The sequence below is a fragment of the Lagopus muta genome, chromosome 14 (genome assembly GCF_023343835.1).
Source record: "Lagopus muta isolate bLagMut1 chromosome 14, bLagMut1 primary, whole genome shotgun sequence".
Classification (NCBI taxonomy): domain Eukaryota; kingdom Metazoa; phylum Chordata; class Aves; order Galliformes; family Phasianidae; genus Lagopus; species Lagopus muta.
Genome location: NC_064446.1, coordinates 15,359,133 through 15,381,652, shown reverse-complemented (window position 1 = coordinate 15,381,652; position 22,520 = coordinate 15,359,133). Strand labels below are relative to the sequence as shown.

General features: G+C 40.5%; 1 protein-coding gene across 2 annotated transcripts; it reads left to right on the top strand.

The window, feature by feature from the left end:
* The first annotated feature begins 214 nt into the window (after nt 1-214).
* DDX46 (DEAD-box helicase 46) lies at nt 215-19,595 on the top strand. 2 transcript variants are annotated; one of them, XM_048960493.1, is made up of 24 exons: nt 215-347; nt 3,380-3,562; nt 3,822-3,962; nt 5,159-5,276; nt 5,911-6,076; nt 6,372-6,523; nt 6,823-6,936; nt 7,170-7,335; nt 7,588-7,708; nt 8,028-8,203; nt 8,711-8,832; nt 9,916-9,994; nt 11,827-11,909; nt 12,473-12,637; nt 12,883-13,045; nt 13,966-14,159; nt 14,739-14,876; nt 15,278-15,427; nt 16,085-16,282; nt 16,810-17,028; nt 17,592-17,736; nt 18,326-18,399; nt 19,097-19,175; nt 19,263-19,595. In XM_048960493.1, exons 1-23 carry the CDS (start codon nt 331-333, stop codon nt 19,142-19,144), a joined length of 3,132 nt encoding a protein of 1,043 aa, XP_048816450.1. In that variant the 5' UTR covers nt 215-330; the 3' UTR covers nt 19,145-19,175; nt 19,263-19,595. The 2 variants fall into 2 exon arrangements, with proteins under 2 accessions (XP_048816450.1, XP_048816448.1); XM_048960491.1 differs by having other exon boundaries at nt 19,097-19,595.
* Nucleotides 19,596-22,520: the final 2,925 nt, after the last annotated feature.

Genomic DNA, 22,520 nt, shown 5'->3' with positions numbered 1-22,520 from the left:
GGAGCAGGAAGCGAGGCTGGCAGCCCGGCTGCCGACCTGGGGCTCTGCGGTTTCTTCATCCCATCTCTCCGAGGCACCTCTCGCAGGAACGCTTTGTTGTTTGGTGTTCTTTTTTTCCTTTCCTTTTGATATTATTCCCCGATTCCTCGCCTCCTGCCCGCTCTGACGGCTCTGCGCCCTCCGGCCTCCGGGGGCGCTGCCGCCCCGCCACGGGCCGGAAGTGCCGCGGGCCGCTTCCCGCCGCGCCGCCGCCTCGCCTCGTCGTTCCGGGTGCTGGGGCTCCGGATGGCCGCCGCCTCGTAGCGCGGGGCTCGCACCGCCATCGCCGCCATGGGCCGGGAGTCCAGGTGAGGGCAGCGGGCTCGCGGCCGGGGTCGCGGGCGTCCAGACCCGCTGCGGAGTCCGCGGGCGCTTCGAGTAGCAGCCCGCCGGCCGCGTGTGGGAACAAAGGGCCGCGGCGGCCTGCGGGCGCGCTGAGGGCGCTGCTGGGTCCTCCCGCCGCCTGCCGCGGCCCTCCGTCGTTCCGAGCAGCGGGGGGCCGGGCTCGGGCTTTGAGAGCGGGCTGTGGAGCCGTGGGACGGCGCTGTGCTCGGGGCACTCCGGGTTTCCCTGCCCGGCGCTGTCGCCTTACTCGCTTGGCTCAGCCCGGTTCCAGGGCTGTTTGTCCGGCGCCGGGCTCCCGGGAGCGGCGGTCCATAGCGGTGTTCTGTGCTGCTGGGCTCGGGCAGCGAGTCCGGGCCTCTCTGGGCTCATGTGGCCTCGTCGGGTTTGGTATGAAGTAATAACAGCGGCATCGTCAGCCTGCTACGCTTTTTAAGGTGTTTCTTTTTTTTAAAGTTTCCTATTGACGATGCTGGAAATATCCAAATAATTGTTGTCAGGATGGTATCTCTGATAAAAGCAGATTTTATTCACGATTGCAATGGCGGGCGTCCCGCGAGCAGGAGCGCGCCTATGGACACAACGTGACAGCCTCTATAGCCTGTTTTCTCCCCCTTGCCTCCTCCCCCTGCCCTGTTTCCCCACAGGCTGGGTACTCCAGGTTCACAATCTTATCAGAAGGTTTACATTTGTTAATTACTTGTTAATTTGTTTGTTACCTGGTGTCGGTCGTCTCCAAAATGTCTCAGCACTCTTCTTGTTCATACTGATATGGTGATTTTCTTCAGATTCCTTGTTAAACAAAGAGTACGGAGGGGAGGTGCCCGATCTTCCTCAATACTTTCTTCAGGCACTCCCTGAGGCATGTAACGAATTGTCCTTTTAATTTGCGCAGGATACTCTTGCAATGTGTGTGACAAAATATACATATATACACCTATATACAGAGCGTGCATTCCTGGGGAAGGTTCGTCTAGAGAATAAGTGATGTAAACTATCAGAGACCCTCAAGTAAAGTAGAAAGACTCTCAAAAAGTACTATGACAGCGGAGACCATGAAATAAAAAAATATCCAATTCTAATGCAGAAACAACATTTGATTCCCACAATGAGGTGTTTATGGAACATATCTCTTTATGTTTCAGCATCACCATGTCCCTTTTGTCCTCTCTGGGCTTAATACAAACACCTTATTTGGTGCTTTAATTAATTCAGCAGTAAGGTGGTCATAGGCTCCCTGTGTGTGCTGGTCACTGCTGCCAGGTGCTGTGGAGCTGCTCACAGCTGTTAGGCTTTAAACCAGCTCTGCTGTGTGCTGGTGCTGTTGTTCTGTCTGTACTGACTAGTTTAATCTATCATCCGATTTTAACACTGAAACAGTGTTAACACACAGCCTGCTAACAGTCTGCAGGCTGCAAAATCTGCTGGCAGCTCAGCTCCGGGTGCTGGCTCTGGATCTCTCAGGACTGCTTTACTTACCCCAGTACAGCTTCCATTCTGATAATGTGTTTGGTTTTAATTGGGCTTCGGGGTTGGACCGAACAGAGAAGTTGGCAGAAAGCACTCACAGAACGTGTTTGTCAAACCAGGCCATGGGTCTCTTCTTGTATAAGCAGCCTTTGCTGGTCCCACTTGTGTCCCTTGCTCTCAGAAGCCCCATCCCTTCTGCAAGTCTTTCTGTTTGTGGCAGCTGCGTGGTGAACCGGGCTGTACAAATTAAAAAAAAAAAAAAAAAGTAAAATGGGGTTTTAAAGTCAATTGTTTGATGTGGTTTACAGTGTTCAAAATGCTTTAAAGGAAAGAGAAGAAATGGTGAGGGTGAGAGGGAGTGGTGGGTGGAGAAGGGCAGGGTTGGTGTTGGACTTGCTGTAGGGAAATGCTCCTCAAACTGAAATGAGATGCCCAGACTTGTTGCACATTGTAGAGGAAAATGCAAAAAGAAATCTTGGGGGGAAATGGGGAGCAGTTCTCATGGCATTTTGTGGCTGAGATTGGAAGAAAGAAAAGGTATCTGACAGTGACAGATGTTTTCCACGTTCAGTCGTACTGCTGGTAGGCAGGATGTGGATGGCACACTGCTACGGCACTGATTCCAAATGTACACGACACCTCAATATACCACAGTGCTGAAATAAACTCTGTTATGTTTAGCGCCAGTACTGTTCTCACACAACTGTTGGCAATGACAAAAGGGAAGGGATGTGGGGGACTTGAGGTTCTGCCTTCTCTGCTTCTTCCCACTTCCCAAACCTTGTTCTTGGGGAGCGTTGGTGAGCCGTGGGCTGTGGGAGGATGGATCAAGGGAATTATTCTGATGCTGTGACTGATAGGAACTGGAAAAAGAGGAGACAGTGCACTGGAGATCCCTCTGTAACGTGTATGCTTATGTGAAGATTTTCTGGGAGAAAGTACTGCTGTCTCCTGCAGCTGGATTGGGATAAGAGAGAGTTAGCAAAGGGAGAAAATCTCCCATCTCCATCACACACCTTAAAGCTGTTTTTCTGTTGTTTGAATTCAGCATCTTAAAGGCATTGACCACGTGCTCACATTTTTTTTCTTCAGTTGCATTTTGACAGCCTTTCCTCTGAGCAGAGGTTCAAGTTATGTAGCTTATCTGAATGAAAGTACAGAGATCAGCAGCAACAACAGATGTTGAGCAGATTTTATGAGGTAGCTTCAGAGAGACTTAGTCTTTCCCAGCGCATCATAGAAATTGGGGAATGTCTAACCAGGGCATTGTTTTTGATGTTCCAGTGTTCCTGTGATACGCTTAGATAAGCACACTGAAACAAACGTGTGTCTGAGTCATTCCTGTGATTTCAGTATCCTGAGGGATGTGTGCACACTAATTGATTTTGCAAAATTACTGCAAATGTTTAGGACTTTTATAGGTACCACAAATTACGAGAAATAATTCACGCAGATACGACAGACCTCCCTCCCCACTGCAAGCTGTCCTCAGGCTCACTCTCACCTTTGTTCTGTGGCCTCACGACAGGCATTATCGGAAGCGCTCTGCCTCGCGGGGCCGCTCTGGGAGCCGCTCCAGAAGTCGTTCTCCATCTGACAAAAGGAAACGGGAGGACAGGCGCTCCAGGAGCAGAGATCGGGATCGCAGACGGGAGCGGTCGCGCAGCAGGGACAAGAGGAGATCCCGTTCACGTGACAGGAAGCGCCAGAGGTATGAGTTCCAAAGCATGGGAGAGTGCTTGTTATCCAGGGTTGATATTCTTCCTCTGCAGCTGTTTACTTTGTTGTTGTTCATAATAGATTTTACTGTGCTTAATATTTTTGCTTATGAAATGATGTTTTGGTGCTGGTGTTTGTAAGCTGTTAGCAATCTTGATGATTATTGGATTCCTTTTAAACCTGTTCCTTAGTAGCAGGCTAAAGTGATGCTGTTGTCACATGCTGAGAAGTGCGCTTTTGTTTTGGGGCAGACGTTCGAGGAGTAGAGAAAGGGAACGGAGTCGGGAGAGAAGAAGATCGAGGAGCCGAGAGAGAAGGCGCTCCAGGAGCAGAAGTAGAGGCAGACGGTCTCGATCCCCCAGTCCGAGCAAGAACAGGAAGACAGAAAACAGGTATTTGTGTTTGTAGAATCACAGAATCACCAAGGTTAGAAAAGACCCACAGGATCACCCAGAATTATCCACTGATCACCAACAGCTCTCACCAAACCACGTCCCTCAACACAGAGTCCAGACGTTCCTTGAACACTTCCAGGGTCGGTGACTCCACCACCTCCCTGGGCAGCCCATTCCAGTGCCTGACCACTCTTTCAGAGAAGCAGTATTTCCTAATGTCCAGCCTGAATCTCCCCTGGCCCAGCTTGAAGCCATTCCTTCTAGTTCTATCACTGCTTATGCGAGAGAAGAGGCCAACCCCCAGCTCACTGCAACCTCCTTCAGGTAGTTATAAAGAGCACTGAGGTCTCCCCTGAGCCTCCTCTTCTCCAGACCAAACAGTCCCAGGTCTGCCAGTCACTCCTTATAAGGCCTGTGCTTCAGACCCCTCACCAACTTTGTTACCCTTTGTTGCCTTTGTCCTTTGTTGTAGCAGCTGGAATGAGTCCTTTAGGATAATCATATGGCTGGCATTAGAATTATTCAGTGGGCTGTGAAGTAATCTTAATGAGATTTAATTGGCTAACATGAATTTTATTATTACGAGCTCACAAACATTTGGTTCAGATACATTTCTTTTTAATAGGAAGCACATTAGGATAATAAAATCTGTGATAAGTGGGCTTTGTTTTACATGGAAGTCTGGGTGTTGCATATGAGTTCTATAAGCAGCTTTTCCAGGGAGAGGTGTTTCAGTGTCCTTCATACAGCAGTGTATTTGCAGAGGGACATTCAAACTTCCATAGCAAGGAGCAAGATCGCTTTCCATTCCCCTAGAAATAGAACAAACAGGACTTTTTTTTGTATCTCTTTTCAAACTGCTGTCTTCAAAGAGGTGTAGAAAAAACAACAGAACCACTGGAGTGTCTGTAGTAAGTGTTCTGGAACTGAATGCTGCAGCTTGGCCCTATGAAGAAATGAGAAAAACAGAACCAGAGCATGTGAACCAGTGAATTGCAATAGGCTGTGCATTTCTGGCAGTCATAGGGCATATTTCCATGAATCAGAGAAAGATTTTCTAGGAGATATTGTGCACTTCATAAGATATTTGAAAACACAGCCCTGTTTGTGGTGTTCACGGTTTTGGCTCTATCCAACACATTTATTCCCCCCTTAAACAAATGTTTTAAGAAATCTTTGCTGTTACCTTTCAGATCAAGATCTAAAGAAAGGACAGAAGGTGTGGAAGTTTCCAAAGAAAAGAAAAAAGAGAAGGATGACAAGGAAGAAGAAAAAGATAAAGATACCAATGCATCTACTGTGGCCACTGAGGTGGGAGCTCTTAGGATAATCTTTTAACTTTTAAATGTATAAACCAGGAGTTAAGATAGCCATTAATTACTCTATTAACAAAAGAAACAGGATTGGCCAGAATCCCTGCTGAGTGAAAGAGTCCCATTCTCTCCTGTAACTCCTGTTACAGGGTGTGCTTCCAGTTCTTGCCATTAGAAATGTTCTGTTCCTGTTGTGCTGTCAGCAAGGGCTTCCCATGCATAGATGGGTCACATTTCTGTTGTTGTTCTTAAAGGATTTTTGGAAGTAGAGAGCGACAAGATGGATCTTTAGTCTTTTATAGATCCATGGCTAAAATGAGTTGAAACTCAGTGATACACAATGTGCTGCTCTAGTCAGAAAGGAGGAAAGTTTTGTTCATAAAGGAATTTTTAAATTCGTTATTTTAATAATTGCATACGTGCTACTATTGTGAAAAAGAGAACAGCAGAATTTTGTATCTTTAAAGCATTATGGCTGCTTTTAGTGTTTTTTGTTTACTCTTGTGGTAGGTCTGTGTGTGCTCATTGGTCAGCTTCATGCTAGTAATGTTTGTTTGGAAAGGTTCTTTGACTGAAGTTTAGACAAGTGCCAGTGGCATTGATTTTCACTACTTGATTGTTTCTTGTCACAGAACTTTGATCAGAACAAACTAGAAGAAGAAATGAGAAAACGAAAAGAAAGAGTGGAGAAGTGGAGGGAAGAGCAGCGCAAGAAGGCGATGGAGAACATTGGGGAACTGAAAAAAGAAATCGAGGAGATGAAACAGGGAAAAAAATGGAGCTTGGAAGATGATGACGGTATTTCAGTTTTATATGTAACATTTACAACACGTTTGTTCCTAATGATATTTTTATTATCTCTAAAGCATTTAATGGCTTTTCAGAATGTCACCTATAAAAGAGCAAAGCCTAAATCTTGTCTTGGCTTCCAACATTTTGAGGTACTGTTGAGATTAACAAACTGGAGAGATTTTTTTATGAAGAAAAATGATACAGTAATAAAAACGGACTGTAATTATTTGGGCAGGCTAATGATTTAACATATGAACTCTTTTTCTCTCTGTTTTATTCCCATATTTCTTAATCGTGTTAGATGACGATGAGGAAACTGCAGAAGGAGAAAAGGAAGGCAATGAGGTTGAAGATGAAGAGTTAGATCCTTTGGATGCTTATATGGAAGAAGTAAAAGAAGAGGTCAAGAAGTTCAATATGAGAAGTGTGAAGGGTGGAGGTGGGAGTGAAAAGGTAAAATTGTGTACTAGAATATTTGTCTTTTGAAAGGAGCTTTGTGTTTCAATGTGGAAATGGTTTTGGAAAAAAGAAGGCAAGAAATAGGTTAGATCTGTTTAGTGATTGTTTGCCTTAACTTGAATTTTCTGATGTTTTCAGTAAGCTGATAGCATTGTCCTCATTAAATTTTGGTGCAAAACATGCATGAAAAAACAGCGTAATGCGTTCAGAAGTGCAAATATTCTGTGTATTTGGTACAGCATCTCTTCTATGTGACAATGCAATTCCTTCTGTTAACTTTTTTTCTTTCGCAGAAATCTGGACCAACTGTTACCAAAGTAGTAACTGTGGTGACAACCAAAAAGGCAGTTGTAGAGACAGAGAAGAAGAAAGGGGAACTCATGGAGAATGACCAAGATGCAATGGAGGTAATTAAAGTGTTTTGTGTTTGGAATAATGAAAGTTAAGGTTTGGGAGAAACATGAAATGAATTGATGAAAGAATGATTTGGACTCCTTTCATAGTGAGAGCAGATTTTCAGTGTCTGGTTTAATGGGCTAAGGAAAAGCTCTTGCTTCTGAGTCAAGTTTCTGTATAAACAAATAACAGCATCTCAGGATGTCATTCCTAGTAATTTACACACCAATTATAATCTATACAGTATTCTTCAGAAGAAGAGGAAGTTGATCTTCAGACTGCCCTAACTGGCTATCAGACCAAGCAGAGAAAGCTGCTAGAACCAGTGGATCACGGAAAAATAGAATATGAGCCCTTCAGGAAAAACTTCTATGTTGAAGTACCTGAACTAGCTAAAATGACACAAGAAGGTGAGTACCAGTACGAGCAGAACACGTTTTGATGTGCAAGGAAACAGCAAGTTCTGATTCAGCGTATTTTTGTAGAAAGGAGCAAAAAAGTACTGTTCAGTTCAAGACTTTGGAGTAATTTTGAAGAGAATTTGGATGGGAGAATTTCTATGGACAGAATGAAAGTGAATCAGATCCCTATCACTGATAGCCTCATTCTTCAAGCAGATAAACGTCAGGTTTGATTCTGTTCTAATGCAAACTCTGTTTCAGAGGTGAATGTGTACCGACTGGAGATGGAGGGAATAACAGTCAAGGGAAAAGGCTGCCCCAAACCAATAAAAACCTGGGTACAGTGTGGAATTTCCATGAAGATTCTTACTGCTCTCAAAAAGTAAGCAAGCGATGTACGCCTGATGCAGTTTCTGTCATTCATGTATTTGTGAGAAGAATGTTCTTCATTGCATAAAGCAACATGTCCACGTTTCTGATGTTGTGTGTAGTCATCAGAACCTTTTGCAGTCAGTATTAAAACATGGTTACAAACTTCTGCCATTTGTATCCTGTTGCTGCTCGTTTTTAAGATGTTTTTAGGATGATGCCAATACATAGATGTGAATAATATGTGCATTTCTTCTAGCATGACTGATATGTCTGTCAAATCATATTTTGGTCTTATAATCTCTTTTTTGAATGCTTTTTTTCCCTTTAAGACACGGCTATGAGAAACCCACACCCATTCAGAGCCAAGCTATCCCAGCAATTATGAATGGTCGCGACTTGATTGGCATTGCTAAAACAGGAAGTGGAAAAACCATTGCATTTCTGTTGCCCATGTTCAGACATATTATGGATCAGAGAGCTTTAGAAGAAGGAGAAGGTCCCATAGGTACAAAGCATCTATTTTTTAAAATGCCATTTAAGTCAACAAAAGCTCAGCTTTAGAAGGTTCTTTGGTTCTTCTCGATTACAGGGATGAATGCTTGCTATTCCTATAATCCATTAGTGAACAGCTTGAGTTCATGAGCGCTGTGCTGTCTGTTGTTGCTTGTGGTTACTATTATTTAAGGTTGTATCAAGAGCTCTTCTATATCCATATATCTGCAAGGGAGGCCTTGGTTGCTTTTAAAACTTTGACACATTTTCCGCTTCATCCTCATGCTGTCACAGCTCTCTTTCTTGAAATTGCATCTTTCAAATAATATTAAGTAATATATACATAATAACAATAACAATAAGTGTATGTTATAATAATAAATATGTTGGTAAGCCAGGAAGCGAGCTGCATATACTTCATGCAAATGCTGTGAACTTCATTACAAAAGCTTATTTTTTGTTGCTTCAATAACAGCATTTCTTGTATTGCAACATATGATGGGCATGCTTTGCATTTCAGCTGTCATTATGACACCTACTCGTGAGCTGGCCTTGCAGATTACCAAGGAGTGTAAGAAGTTCTCAAAGACCCTTGGACTTCGAGTTGTTTGTGTGTATGGAGGAACAGGGATTAGTGAACAGGTATGCAAAAGACATACATTGCTTGTCAAACTACTCTTGGACTTTATTAGTCAGTGCTACTTTTGGAGCAGATATGGTTAATTCTCTTTCCCATAAAATCCAGTATGTTTTTTCAAGCTACAGCAGGGGAGATTCAGGCTGGACATGAGGAAGTATTACTTTTCAGAAAGGGTGGTCAGGCACTGCAATGGATGCCCAGGGAGGTGGTGGAGTCACCGAGCCTGGGGTGTTCAAGGAAAGGCTGGATGTTGTGTTGAGGGACATGGTTTAGTGGGAGCTACTGGGAATAGGTGAACGGTTGGACTGGATGATCTTTTAGGTCTTTTCCAACCGTGGTGATTCTATGATTCTATGTTTGCAACTTTCTCTGTATGAACAGCACTTATGTAAAAGCTTAAGTGCTTGCCTAACTTAGTCCTAAACATACCAATATTTTTGAAAATTCTGAAGTGTGGTCTTTAAGACTTTATATGTGCACTGAGCATGACAGTAATTGAACTACTTGTGAGATGTGGTAGCTGGAAAATGAGCAAGAAGCTGTCTTTCTATGAGCATTCCCCTCAGGAGTTTTCTCAAACAAGAACCAGGAATGTTGGCTTTGGTTTGTTGCATTATCAAATATTGCATGTTGGTGTAATTTGGAGATTTAATTTCAGGGTATTTTTCAACTCCACATTTATGGAAATTGGATTTTTGGTTGCCTGTGTGTATCAGAGCATGGCTTTTCAACACTGAATACACCATTTGTACTTGCATGACACAGTACTTCATGCAGGCTGTGAACTGAACTGAAAGTCCTATCAAAACTCCTATCCCCTCTGCAGCTTCTTCAAGTGAAAGTATCTTAATTTGACAGAGGTCACTCTTTTGGAAAGCAGTGTCCAAGATCTAAAGAAATTCAAAGGTTTAAGGAAATTGCTAAGTAAAGTCTTTTAAATAAGCAGCTTACATTAATGAAACAGCTGTACAAAAGTAATTGAAAATGTACGTAGCTTTTTTGTGAAGTCGTGCATGTTTGTTGTTTTTTTAAAGAAAACAACACTAATAGTTTGTGAAATTGAGTTTACTGTCTTTTAAAATCAGATAGCTGAACTCAAAAGAGGTGCTGAAATTATTGTTTGCACACCTGGACGTATGATTGACATGTTAGCAGCTAACAATGGTGAGTAGAAAACCTTTTCCTATGGAGAATTTTTTTACATTTGTTGTGTAATTCTAACAAATTCAAAAGATCATGTATTTTGCTAAATACTTTTATGGAATTTTCTTACATCTCTTCAGGCTGCACTATCTAGCTATTGGCAATATGCAGCACTAATCATAGGTGCAATCATATATTGGCTTGACTTTTCTGGAGGAGGACAGGAAGTGTTGCATTCTTGAAGAGTTTCTGAGAATATTTGTTAAATGTAAAACATGGTGTTCCAAATTTTTACCTTCAAGTTGTTTGATAAGAGGTTGTCTGACAGTTACTTGTGTCTGCCATTGGTCTGACATGATTGTTAGCGCAGCTCAGCAGTTACTTGCTTCTACTTGAAGAGTATCTGACTGCTTTTATCTGTTGGAATAAAAAACAACCAAACCACCAGACAAAAAAAAGCCCTCCCTACATGATTGTGAAAGAACTGACCTTGCGTCAAGTATTCAAGTTGGTTTGAACTGAGACACTGCAGCTTTAAGAGGTTTTGTCCTAGTGTAACCATTGCATGCTTGCTAGATAAAGTTTTATTATTAAATTATTCCACATCAAAACCTCTACTAAACTGTTGACATTATTTAACTTCTGTGGAAAAAGTACCTTCAAGAGATATAGAACTGGGCTTCCAAGACTTAAATCGTCAAAGGTAGGTACATTAACGCTGTTCCCAAGTCAATTTACGAAGTTATTATTTGGGGATGGAAGTGTTAGGGTGTTAAATAGATAATGTAGATTTTAATAAAGAAGTGTTTTGTTACTTAAGTGTGAATTCCTTTTAAAAAACGCAGCGCTAAATTGCCCCCACAAAGTAATTGGAAGCTTCAGCTGCAATTTGCTGAAGCTGAAAAGACCAAATTCTGCTGTAGTTTGATAGGCAGAAGCCTCAGTCTTGGTTGTAGAGAATGTGAAAATAAATATTTCATTTTGAGAGCACTCAACAGTGTCACTGTGCAGTTGTTTGGAAGTGAATCTGTCCACATATGTATATATTCTGAGAATACGATTGCTAAATCCTTGAGTTGAATCCTTTTGATGAAAGGGAACCTCTTAGGTATTCGTTTGGGAAGGGTGTTAATTATGCTGTTCATCCTCACCTCCAAATGTTCTCAGATACACAACCTGCTCATTTTGCTTCCAGCTGTCCCAGAGTTTGGGGTGGTCCTTATTTTTAAATCTGGTAGTGATGCTGGGTAGGTTTTAATCTTTATATATTCGTTTGGAAAAGACTGCTTGCTCTGTTTTATGCGTATTATTAGCAGTTAACTAGAATTACTGATGACCCTCAAATAGTTATTCCTAGCTCCGAGGAAGCATTACAGATAATATGTATAAGAGGAATTTTTCTGAGGCTGCAACAGTTAGCACTGGACTTTGCCTTCCACACATGCGCTGTAATCTCTAATATGTTTTTTTCTAGGTGGCGCTGTCAGATTATGGCTGATGTGGCTCCTTGCTTCATCTCAGTCTTAGTTTTATGATGTGTTTTGGCGAGGGCAGTTTTCTGAATTTTACAGGTTCTTCTGGCCCTATGATGGTATGCAAGAGAAGAGTTTGACAAAATAAAGGGCCTAGTGCATACTTTACACGTTTCCCAGAATGTTTGAGATTAAAATGAGAACATTAAAATTCACTTTTAGTGAATTTTTTGTAAAAAGTAATTAATGCATTTCTTGGAAGATAGTGAGAATATCCGTAACATTTAAATCTATATATACATATATAAAAATAAATTCCTGAGGGAAACTAAATTTCCATTTGATTTTGTTTCCCATGTGCTTTTTCCTCTCCTTTCTCAGGTCGGGTGACCAATCTCCGCAGAGTCACCTACGTTGTCCTTGATGAAGCAGACAGAATGTTTGACATGGGTTTTGAGCCTCAGGTAACTGATGATATGCCTGAAAATGCTCTGAACTGCTCCTTTTCTCTTAGAGGGTTTTGCAGTATCCTATGCTACGTAATTATTAGACTACCAATAACAGAATGTGCTGTATATAGATGACAATTCAAACTAACATTTTCATTTTTGCATTATCCTCACACGTTAGTTGTGATAAATTCTTAATTAGAACATAATTTCTCCATAATCTGTGTAGACAGTAGTTGCTGGCAGCTTTGGGCAGCCAGAGCTCTTTCAGTTGTCTTCAGCTATATTGTCCTCCAAAACTAAAACCATTCCTTTGTCTCCTGAGCTGCAGTTTCTGCAGCAAGTCTTAAGTTTTCTTTTGTGTTGCTGGGGGGTGGCATGTTACCACTCAGCTTCCTGTTGACTCCAGCCTGTCTTGCAGTGCTCTCACCCAAGTCCCAAGAGGAAATCTGCAAAGAAATATTTTGTAATCAATGTAATCCATACATTACCTAACTTATTAAATAAGACAGCTCTATCTGTATATGAATTTCAGTTACAGAACTTGAGTACTAACAGGAAATGTTCTCTCAAACCAGGTCATGCGCATTGTAGACAACGTCAGGCCTGACCGTCAGACTGTCATGTTCTCTGCTACTTTTCCCAGAGCTATGGAGGCGTTAGCTCGGAGAATCCTAAGTAAACCCATAGAAGTGCAGGTTGGAGGCAGAAGTGTTGTCTGTTCTGATGTGGAGCAGCACGTTGTAAGTATCATGCATCCACCTTGCTTATCCTCTTTCAGAAGGTTTCCAGCAATATAACAAGAGCTTTTATTTCTGGATGTTCAGTGAGTTCTGCCACTAGCCATGGATGCAGCATGGGAAAGCAGTCTCCTGTTCCTGATGTTTTATTATGTTATTTTTATGCCTTTTATCCTGAGTGTGTTTAATGACTGAAGGTACAATTTACATTCTTTTTGCTTTCTCCTTTTTTTTCCTTTTTTTTCCAGATTGTGATTGAAGAGGAGAATAAGTTCTTAAAGCTACTAGAGCTACTGGGACATTATCAGGAGAAAGGATCAGTTATCATATTTGTGGACAAACAGGAACACGCTGATGGCTTGTTGAAAGATTTAATGAGAGCTTCTTATCCCTGCTTGTCTCTTCATGGAGGTAATCTGCAGTTTTAAGGGCTCACATCAAGATCACCAACCTAGAATATTAATATGGAGTAGTTAGGAAGAAAAGCATCTTGCCTAGTTCCTGGGTAGTACCAGATTAGGATATTTTGTCATAAGCAGCTTTTGCTTTGTAATTGGGGAAATATATTTGTTTCTTAATTTTGAAACAAATGTGAGTTTTCTTCTGCTCCCTGTGAGATGTCATCAGATACCAAATCCTGTCTCAGTGCAATGGGTTGTGAGGTGAATGTTAACACTTGTTAGGGGATATTACTAACTCTGAAATGTAGAGTAGTGAACACCAGCTGAGGGAGTGTTATGTGAGATTTTGTTTAAAATTCCACAATAATGGCAGCTGTTGTCTCACTTTTCTGCCTTGGAGAGGTAATACAATGGAAGCAGTTCAGCAGTGAGAAGAGGCCACCTCTGCAGGATGTTGTCCATCACAGAGTGTTTGTCTGAATATGAATATAGTGCTCTCGAACGTACAGCAACCAAAAAGTGCAAAATCACTGTTCATGGGGTGCAACATTGGAGGAGGGAAAAAATATCCTCATTTTTTTTGAGTGTTCCATTGCCTTTAGTAAACAGACAAAGTTGCCAGATGAGATCTGAGCTGAGCTATGAAGTCAATTAGAAATTATTTCGAAACTCTGCAGGGTTTTGTAATGGGAAAATGGGAAAACTGAAAGTTTGAATTATTGTGGATAATAGACTAGGAGGTTTATTATCCTGGATAATTTATATTGCCTGTGAGTGTAAGTGTATGGAAATGTTATTTCCATAGGGTTTGAGTTGTTTGAAGTTGGAGAGTATTTTGACTGATGCCCAAATTCTTTTGAGTCAAAATCAGAAGGTAGTTAATAGAAAGGAATAAGGGCCCAGCTTCACAGTGTGTGTGGTTTCCTGCAGGCATCGATCAGTACGACAGGGACAGCATAATCAATGATTTCAAGAATGGAACGTGCAAACTGCTGGTGGCCACATCTGTAGCAGCAAGGGGTTTGGATGTAAAACAGTTGATGCTGGTGGTCAACTATAGTTGTCCCAACCATTATGAAGATTATGTGCACCGAGCAGGCCGGACTGGACGAGCTGGTAATAAAGTAAGTGTAATCACTTGCCTGTTATTGTTAATACTGAAACAATGGCCTTATTTACTGCTTGATAAAGGTGTTCTCCAGGGATAGATAGCTACAGAGGGAATATTTTGTTATTGATGTGAAGAAGGTTTTCTTTTGGAAGTGCCTTTAAGGTTTTTGAGAGATGATGTGTAAAATACACTCTGAATTTTAGCACTGCAGAAGTTGGAATTCATGTTTCCTTCTGCCATATGGATGTCCTTTTAAATTCCATTTGTAGTGTAAAGTTTGGTGTTTTTCACCATTGGAAATGGGCCCTACTAAGTCTCTAAGGTTTTCTTTTCTGAACTTACAACCATGAAAGGATTGAAAGGAAAGAGTTCCAATTTCTGCCATCTGTGGTTGATTCCCTCTATATCAACTTCCTGGGAAATCACATTATTCATTCTACATTCCTACTGAAAGAAAAAAAAAAAAAAGCATGAATATCACAGTTATTTTTATTGACCAGAAAAACAGCATCTGTGCAAGGGCATGACAGTAATGTTGGAGATAAAGTTTCTGTAGAGGTTCTTTACCATCTTTTAAATTAATTTTCACTAGGGATTTGCATATACGTTCATTACTGAGGATCAGGCACGGTATGCTGGTGATATCATCAAGGCTTTGGAATTATCTGGGAATCCAATTCCTGCTGATTTAGAGAAGCTCTGGGCTGACTTCAAAGAACAACAGAAGGCTGTAAGTGATCCTTCATTCCGTAGTGCTCTGTGATTAATGTGTATGCTGTGGTGCAGTTGTGCACCCTGTACAACTGTGAGTCGTTGCTGAGTTCATTGAGAGCACACACATGTGCTGAGGTTTCGAGATTTAGGGATCTGTTGTTGCTGTTGTTTGGTTTTGGTTGCTTTTTGTACAAAATCCCAGTTGTGTATTGCTTCTGCCTGCTGAATTAACACAGCTGTTTTTATTGTACTTTGTTGTAAAGTACAGTATTGAAAATTTGAAGAGCTTTCTAAACATCCCAGGGTTTGCTTTTTTAAATACTAATTACTTTTGTATTTCTGTAGTTATCTTATTACTTTGGGAAATTGATTTTAAAACTTCGGTTTATACATGGAAACACACTGTCTTTATTTTAGGAGGGAAAGCTGATTAAAAAGAGCAGTGGATTCTCTGGCAAAGGCTTTAAGTTCGATGAAACAGAACAGGCCTTGGCTAATGAGAGAAAGAAGCTACAGAAAGCAGCTCTTGGCTTGCAAGATTCAGATGATGAAGATACAGCTGTTGATGTAAGTGCCTGAAGTTTTTTGAGGATTTCCAATGTCTTCTCGTGGTGTTTTTTTCCAGTAGGTTACAGAGCATGCTGCAGAATGTGTGGATTTTGGCTATGACGTGTCCCGTGCTGCTTATATTATGGAATATAATTTAATCAATTATATTCCACGGGTAGATGTGTATGCATTCTTTGATAGAGAAGATGTATAGCTCTCCTATGAAGATCTTGAAAATCTGTTCCTGACCAACTGGTATTTTACACCTGAAATACGTAGTGATGTAACTGTCACAGAGGTTAATACTGATACTAATCTGCCATAGATGAAATGGAACGGTTGCCTCAAACTACAATTGCCCTCGATTACAAACATCTTTTTTTTATGTGTAGTGTTTTAAAGAAATTCACAGTGGCCTTTTTCTATTTCTGAACCCTTACAAGGTCTCTTTCAAAACGTTAGACTCCTTTTTGTGAACTTGCAAGTAAATGCATGTTCAAACTCACTCCTGGTTAGTAGATCTGTTCAGTTTGCTCTGTAGTTCTGAGCATGCTTCCATTGTTTAAGCAAGATTTACATGTGAACCATGTGAACTAAATTGTCCTTAATGTTTTCTGTCTTTATGATGATTTTTAATGGTAAATGCAGTGATTTAATAATATTTGTTTCGGTCAGATTGATGAACAAATTGAAAGCATGTTCAATTCAAAGAAAAGAGTAAAAGATATGGGAACACCAGGATCATCAAACGCTCCTACGCCATCCGCTGGTAATGCAGAAAAACTGGAGATTGCTAAAAGATTGGCTTTGAGAATCAACGCCCAGAAGAATCTCGGAGCAGAGGCACAAGTATTTGTCCCCTTCCATTTTAAGGTAAGCCTTTGCAGCACGTTACAGTGTTCAGTTTTTTGCTTTGTGACTGCTGTTTTGTTCAGTCTTTTCTTCTCTCTGATGTTATACTGCATTATGCAGCTCATCGTGTAGCTGCCATCTCAGTTGAAAGTTGTAGGTTTTGTAATGGAGCTACTTCAATATTTCAGTGGAAATACTTTGTCTGCCTTGGCAAAAAAAAAAAATCAAATTGTGGAATATTATCAGTAATGAGAAATGAATTTGATTTTGTCAGCTTAGCAGAGCTGCAGAATATCTGCTGAAGCACTTAATGCACAGTTTGGACTTGGGTAACGTGGTCTAATGTGTCCAAAGGAATTTTGAGCTGGAGGTGTGAAAGACAATGAAGATCTTCTGTATGCAGGGACATCCTGAAGATGTATTTGTATGTTGGCATTTGTAATATGTAGAAAGCCTTAATGAAAGCCTTGCTGGCTTGTGTGGGACTTGTTTTGGCTGCATTGTTTTCAACATGGACCTGTTCTTTTTTTTTTGGTTGGTTTTTACAGGACGTGATGCAGCAGGCTACAAATGCTATCCTTAGGGGAGGCACAATTCAAGCTCCTACAGTATCTGCTAAGACCATTGCAGAGCAATTGGCTGAAAAAATCAATGCTAAGCTGAATTATGTACCTATAGAGAAGCAGGAGGAAGAGAAACAGGATGGTGGACAGAATGAATCTTTTAAGAGATATGAAGAAGAATTAGAGATCAATGACTTCCCACAGGCAAGTAAACATTTTGCTAATGAGCATTATTTAATAAGTACAGCTTGGGCAGTGATGACTCCAGTAACACGTTTTGTTTCTGTTTCTTATTCTAGTTGAAATCACTACATCTGTGGTTACTTTTCAGCATGTAGGCAGTGAGTGCTTTGGATGTATTACAGAGAATAGTCCCAAAACAAGCATTCCTTACTACACAAAAATCTTTCTACCCTCTGCTATTGACTTATATCCAAACCTCTGACACTGTCTAGTGTTATATTTGAAAGGCCATACTACTGTGTATGACCCCAGTACTGTTCCTTTTTGTTAAATGGAAGCACACAGAACATTTGCCCTGGAGGTTCAGTCTTCCTGCAAAAAGTATTAAAATATTTCAGTGCTGTTTCAAAAAACTGTAAGAAAAAGTTACAGGCTTTAAACTTCCAGTGTAGTAAAACAGGAGGTCTTTAGGAGGTCTTGCTTCTGCAGTACTGTTGTTTGTCTAAAAGGTCAACTATGCTTTGAAATGCTGTTGTGTTGATGCTTTTCTGCTCGTTGATTCTCCTGTATCCACTCTCTTGCAGACTGCCAGATGGAAAGTCACCTCCAAAGAAGCGCTACAGAGGATCAGTGAATATTCTGAAGCTGCTATTACAATCAGAGGAACTTATTTCCCTCCAGGCAAAGAACCCAAGGAAGGAGAGCGAAAGATTTATTTGGCTATAGAGAGTAAGCATTCTTTCTTTAAATATTTCAATTAAATATACTACTCTAGTTTCATTATTAAGCATGGAATCTCTGCAGTCACAGTGTTTGGGGGCTCAGTTACGGGCTTGCTGTGGTTACTTTGCAGATAAATGTAATTACTAAGAAAGCACTCATTTGTCTCAGTACCCTATAGACAGAAATGCTGCTCCTGAGAAGGCTGACCTGCTACAGAACAGTAGCAAACGTTGATGAGATTAGTTTGGGGGAGAAAGAAACACAAAAATGTTGTTTGTGCCCATGTGAAATAAGGAGAAAAATTGAATTTATGGGTTTTGGCTGAAAAAGGAATAAGAAATTACATCAACTACTGCAATACAAATTGTGCAAGCTTTGTGGTGATTGAGTAGAATCTTTCTTAAAGATATTTATACATTTATTTATGAATACTGTAATTTACAACTGTCTGCTTTAAGTCTTTTCCTTAGAACAGGCTGTCACTAGCTGTGGCAGCCTGTACAATACTAATGAGTTCATCAGGAAATAGTTGAGGGCATTTGGCTCTACGGTGCTTGTGAAAATAGCCAACACTGTTTAACTTCTTTGTCTTCAGGTGCCAATGAACTGGCTGTACAGAAAGCAAAGGCAGAAATCACACGACTTATAAAAGAGGAGCTTATTAGATTGGTGAGTGAAATGTTCAGAGTGCAGAGAGAAAGTGCTTCAACCAATGCTTTATGAAACTGATCTCTGCAGTTGGTACTGTGGCAGACATTTATATGAATACCAGGGACTGGAACCTGTGGAAGTTTTAAAAAAAAAAATCATTGAGCAGCCCAGAAAATACATTACTTTGTTCAATGTGGCTGTTATCCAGCCACCAGATGGAGATAACACCTTAATAGAGCACCCCTTAAATATTCGGCTCCTCATTGGTTTCCTAATTTCAGTGCCATCAAGCAGGGGGGAGGAGAATTTATTCCCCTGATTTTAATCTTTTATACGTATGTCCTCAGAGATCTTGTGTGCTGTAGCATTACAGCATACCTCACTGATAATCAGCTTTTTTTTTCCCCCAGTAAGATACTGTCTTGACAAATAGTGGTGTGAGTCCTGTGGCTGAGGAAACCATGGCTTCCTCTGAAATAGCCCGAGTGTGACCATGTTACATCACTGCCTTTGTTGTTTTCCTTTTAAGGAGTCTTTAAAGATTTACTTTCCTCTCAAAATCATTGACCTCTGCATACAAATGTTTCACAAAGGAAGGAGGTTGCTCACGGACTGCTTATTTACACGTAACATGGACTTACTGTGGGTGAGCTTTTATTGCAATTAATTTCTCCATTTTCGCTTTTAACCGTGATTTATTCTCTCCTATTTGCAGCAAAATTCATACCAACCAACCAACAAAGGAAGATACAAAGTTCTATGAGTGCTTGGAGCAATCTGTCTGCTGGTGGCTGGTGTGTGAGACTTCGTGGCTTCTGTTGTTTTGCTGTTTACACTGCTTATTGTAAATTAAGATTTTTTTTGTTTATTTTGTCTTGCAGACATTTTTTAACAGGAAATTGATATTTGCTGAGACATCTTAATTCTTTCCACTAAAGTTAGCAGTCTTAAAGCAGACCAGTTTTGGCGAAGCATGACTTAATTTAAAAGTGCAGTTTATATACTTTACACCATAAAGGATATAAAATAAAATGATTTTAATTTTCCTGACAGGCTGTACTGTTAAGTAAATTAAACAGTGTTGGGATTTGTGTTGGAAGTTGTTAGAATGTACCTGCTTCATACTGTGGGGAGGATTCACACCATATCAGTTTATACTGGAATAATGATAAAACACCAAAATAAAGGTGGGATTTTTTCCTGGTTGATCCATAGCATCTCTCTGGCTGGTTCCACACACAGAAATTCCCTGTACAAATGTCCATCGAATGTCAGAGAGAGTTTTTTATCCAGAAATACTTGAGGTCTAGTTTTAAAATCTTCTCATCCTTTTGTCTCCCATTTTGTCCCTATGATCCGGGTAACAGAACAACTCTTTGGTGTTCTTTTTTTCTTTTCTTCTTCTTTTTTTTTTGTAAAGTGAAATGTTTTGTAGCATGAAAATAGTTCCCATGGTTTTTTTCTAAACGTCAGAATTTTAGGATTTTGGTTTTTTTTCTCATTTTCTGGCATAAGAATGAAAGCCTGTTTCATTTGAAAAGAAATACTGGGAGAGAGGAAGAAAAAAGAGAGAAGCCTCTTTTGTGACGAATATACGACATTTTTTACAGTGTTCTTATATATACATTTAATGTGATTGTCCTCAGGTTGTCTTTATTACTGTTAGGACATGGCTTTAAGTAAAAATTGATAACAAGATTTAAGAATTGCACCCACGGATTTGGATATCTATCTATCTATCTATCCTATCATTGCAGTCAGTCAGCTACCACATCACTGGGACAGGCAAGACCTTTGGTGTTTTTTTTTGAGGTCTCATCCACATAATCATTAGTATTTGTGATGGACTCCTTACTCTAATTGTTCAGCTCTCCTGACTCTACTTATTTGCAGCATAAACAGCAGCAATTGAACCACCTTGTTCTGGCAGCTGCACGACTTTGGAGATGATGACTTTCAAAAGGACTTTTGTAGAAAGCTTTTCTTAGCTGACACTGAGAAGAAATGTGTCATTTTAAAGTAGCTGTGTATATACTGCTTTAACTCTGGTGAAGACAAATCGTACAGTCTGCATCATAGCTGTATAAATTTACATCTGGTTTCCAATCTTCAGGTAATTTAAATGGCCATTTCCATTTGCTTACAATTGTCTGTTATTCTCATGATTGTGTCTTACTTTCAGTACAGGAAAGGGAAGTGATGATGATATTAACAGCATACGTTCAGTATAAAAGCACCCATGATGTAACACTTGCCGATGTTAATCCAGTAAATCCTTGGGGAGAACAAAGAGAAGCACACAGTAAAGCATTCAGAAATTTAAAACAGAAATCTCAAGCTAAAAGTTTATGGTTTCCTTTAAATACATCAGGTTTATCTCTGTTAAAATGTGGATGTTGGTATGTTTCACACAACCCTGTGCGGTTGTTTCACCTTCTGACACTGTCCTCCGAGAAGAGTAACAGATTTTGATGTATTTCATGAAGAGCACTTTCAAGTTTGGACAGTCGGACATTCCTTTAAAAATCTTGTTTCAGAATGTTCAGATATATATATTGGTATCTCCTAAAAACAAACAGAAGGGCATGAAGGAAACATTCTCGTGACTTCCAGCTTTGCTCTGTTGGATTTCAGAGCTGAAACAATGTCCAGTCTTTAAACTTCCTGGGGTTTTTAAATGCAATGTCAATATTCCTATGTTTTTTAAATTACAGCAAAAATAAAAAATAATTTCAATGTATATTTTTCAGAAACAGTCTTTTTGAATAACTTATCTGTTTTATGCACTTATCTTGCTTCCACATTTTCTTTGAGTTAGCCTTACACTGTTTGGAGTAGGAAAATATGTATAGTAACTATTGCCTGTCATTTTCTGCTAGAAATGCAGTAAGATGCAGATCAGACTCAGATGGGAAGGAAGTTGCAGTAAAGGTGTCTGAATACATGGAAACAGGAGCTAAATGCATATAAGACAGAAGAAAGACATTCTCAAATTAACAAGTATACAAGGTAAAAAAAATAAATAGCAGAGGTGAGAATAAAACCTGAGAGAGGAGAGAATTAAGTACTGGAAAGAGTGCACTTGGTTATTCCCATACGTGTACAGGGATGTAGACCAGAGTTTTATAAACATCTCTTTTCAGTGCTTTCCAAGGAATCTGACCTGGGCAGATTCCTGTCCCCAGCTGTTGGAAGAGTGCAGGGGTGATGTACTTGTATTTGTTTGTTAGAACAAGCTCTGCTTATGTGCTTTGTTACCTACCCAAGGTGGAACGTTCCTGGCTTTCTAAGTTACCCTGAGCTTGCAGTGCTTGAATAAACAGGGAGTGGTATTTTGGGTGGGTAAGTAAAGAAATACTTGGTTCTGGGTCACGGACAAGTTTTTGCTTATGTTCATGAGAAACTGCTGTTATTTCAGAACTACTGCCATGGTTAAAGAAACAAATATGTTTATTTGTAAGAATGGAGCCTGTGGAGGTTGCCAGAATGAATTTTTAATGTTCTGTCACAGGCACGCACTCTCAGTGCTGTACAACTTAGTGCAGCTTTTTTCTAAGGCAGCCTGAATGCCCTGTAAGTAGGCTGGAGATGAACTGAGGTGCTCAGCGTGTCGGTGTTGGTGTGAAACCAGCCCTTGCCACCAGCGTAATGGCAGTGAGTTATTCATGAGCGTCGTGCACGGTCCCTTCCCTTCACTACATCCGATCCCAGGACCAGGATGTGTGCGCGCACGCTGACCTCACGTGATGCCCAAGGAATGCACTTTCCTTTTGATTATTTTTCTTGACCCAGATCGCTTCCAAATATGGTCTCAGCTTAAACAAGTTTGTATTCTTAGAGCTTGGGCGTTTGCAGCAGAAATTCTGGCTTCCAGCTAACCGTGGTGGCATGGGGGGAGCGGAGGCAGAGAACGACCTAAAAATGTAAAGATAAAAGGTGCCCAGCTGGACTCCTGTTTGTCCCCAAATGTACATTTTGTACAATGTTTATATGATGGTAGACAGGAAGATTTGTTTTGATATTTTTAGCTACAGTGGAAACAATTGTTTTTAAATAAATGACTATTGCAGAGTGATTGCCACCCAAACACTGCTTCTCTGAGACTTCTCATCCAAAACAGATTTAAATGGTTTTCTTTA

What these genes read in the sequence shown, in the direction of transcription:
- DDX46 (XM_048960493.1), top strand. An exon ending in CATCTACTGTGGCCACTGAG is followed by an intron (nt 5,277 to 5,910) that starts GTGGGAGCTCTT and finishes TTCTTGTCACAG; the next exon opens with AACTTTGATCAGAACAAACT. An exon ending in TTGTCCCCTTCCATTTTAAG is followed by an intron (nt 16,283 to 16,809) that starts GTAAGCCTTTGC and finishes TGGTTTTTACAG; the next exon opens with GACGTGATGCAGCAGGCTAC.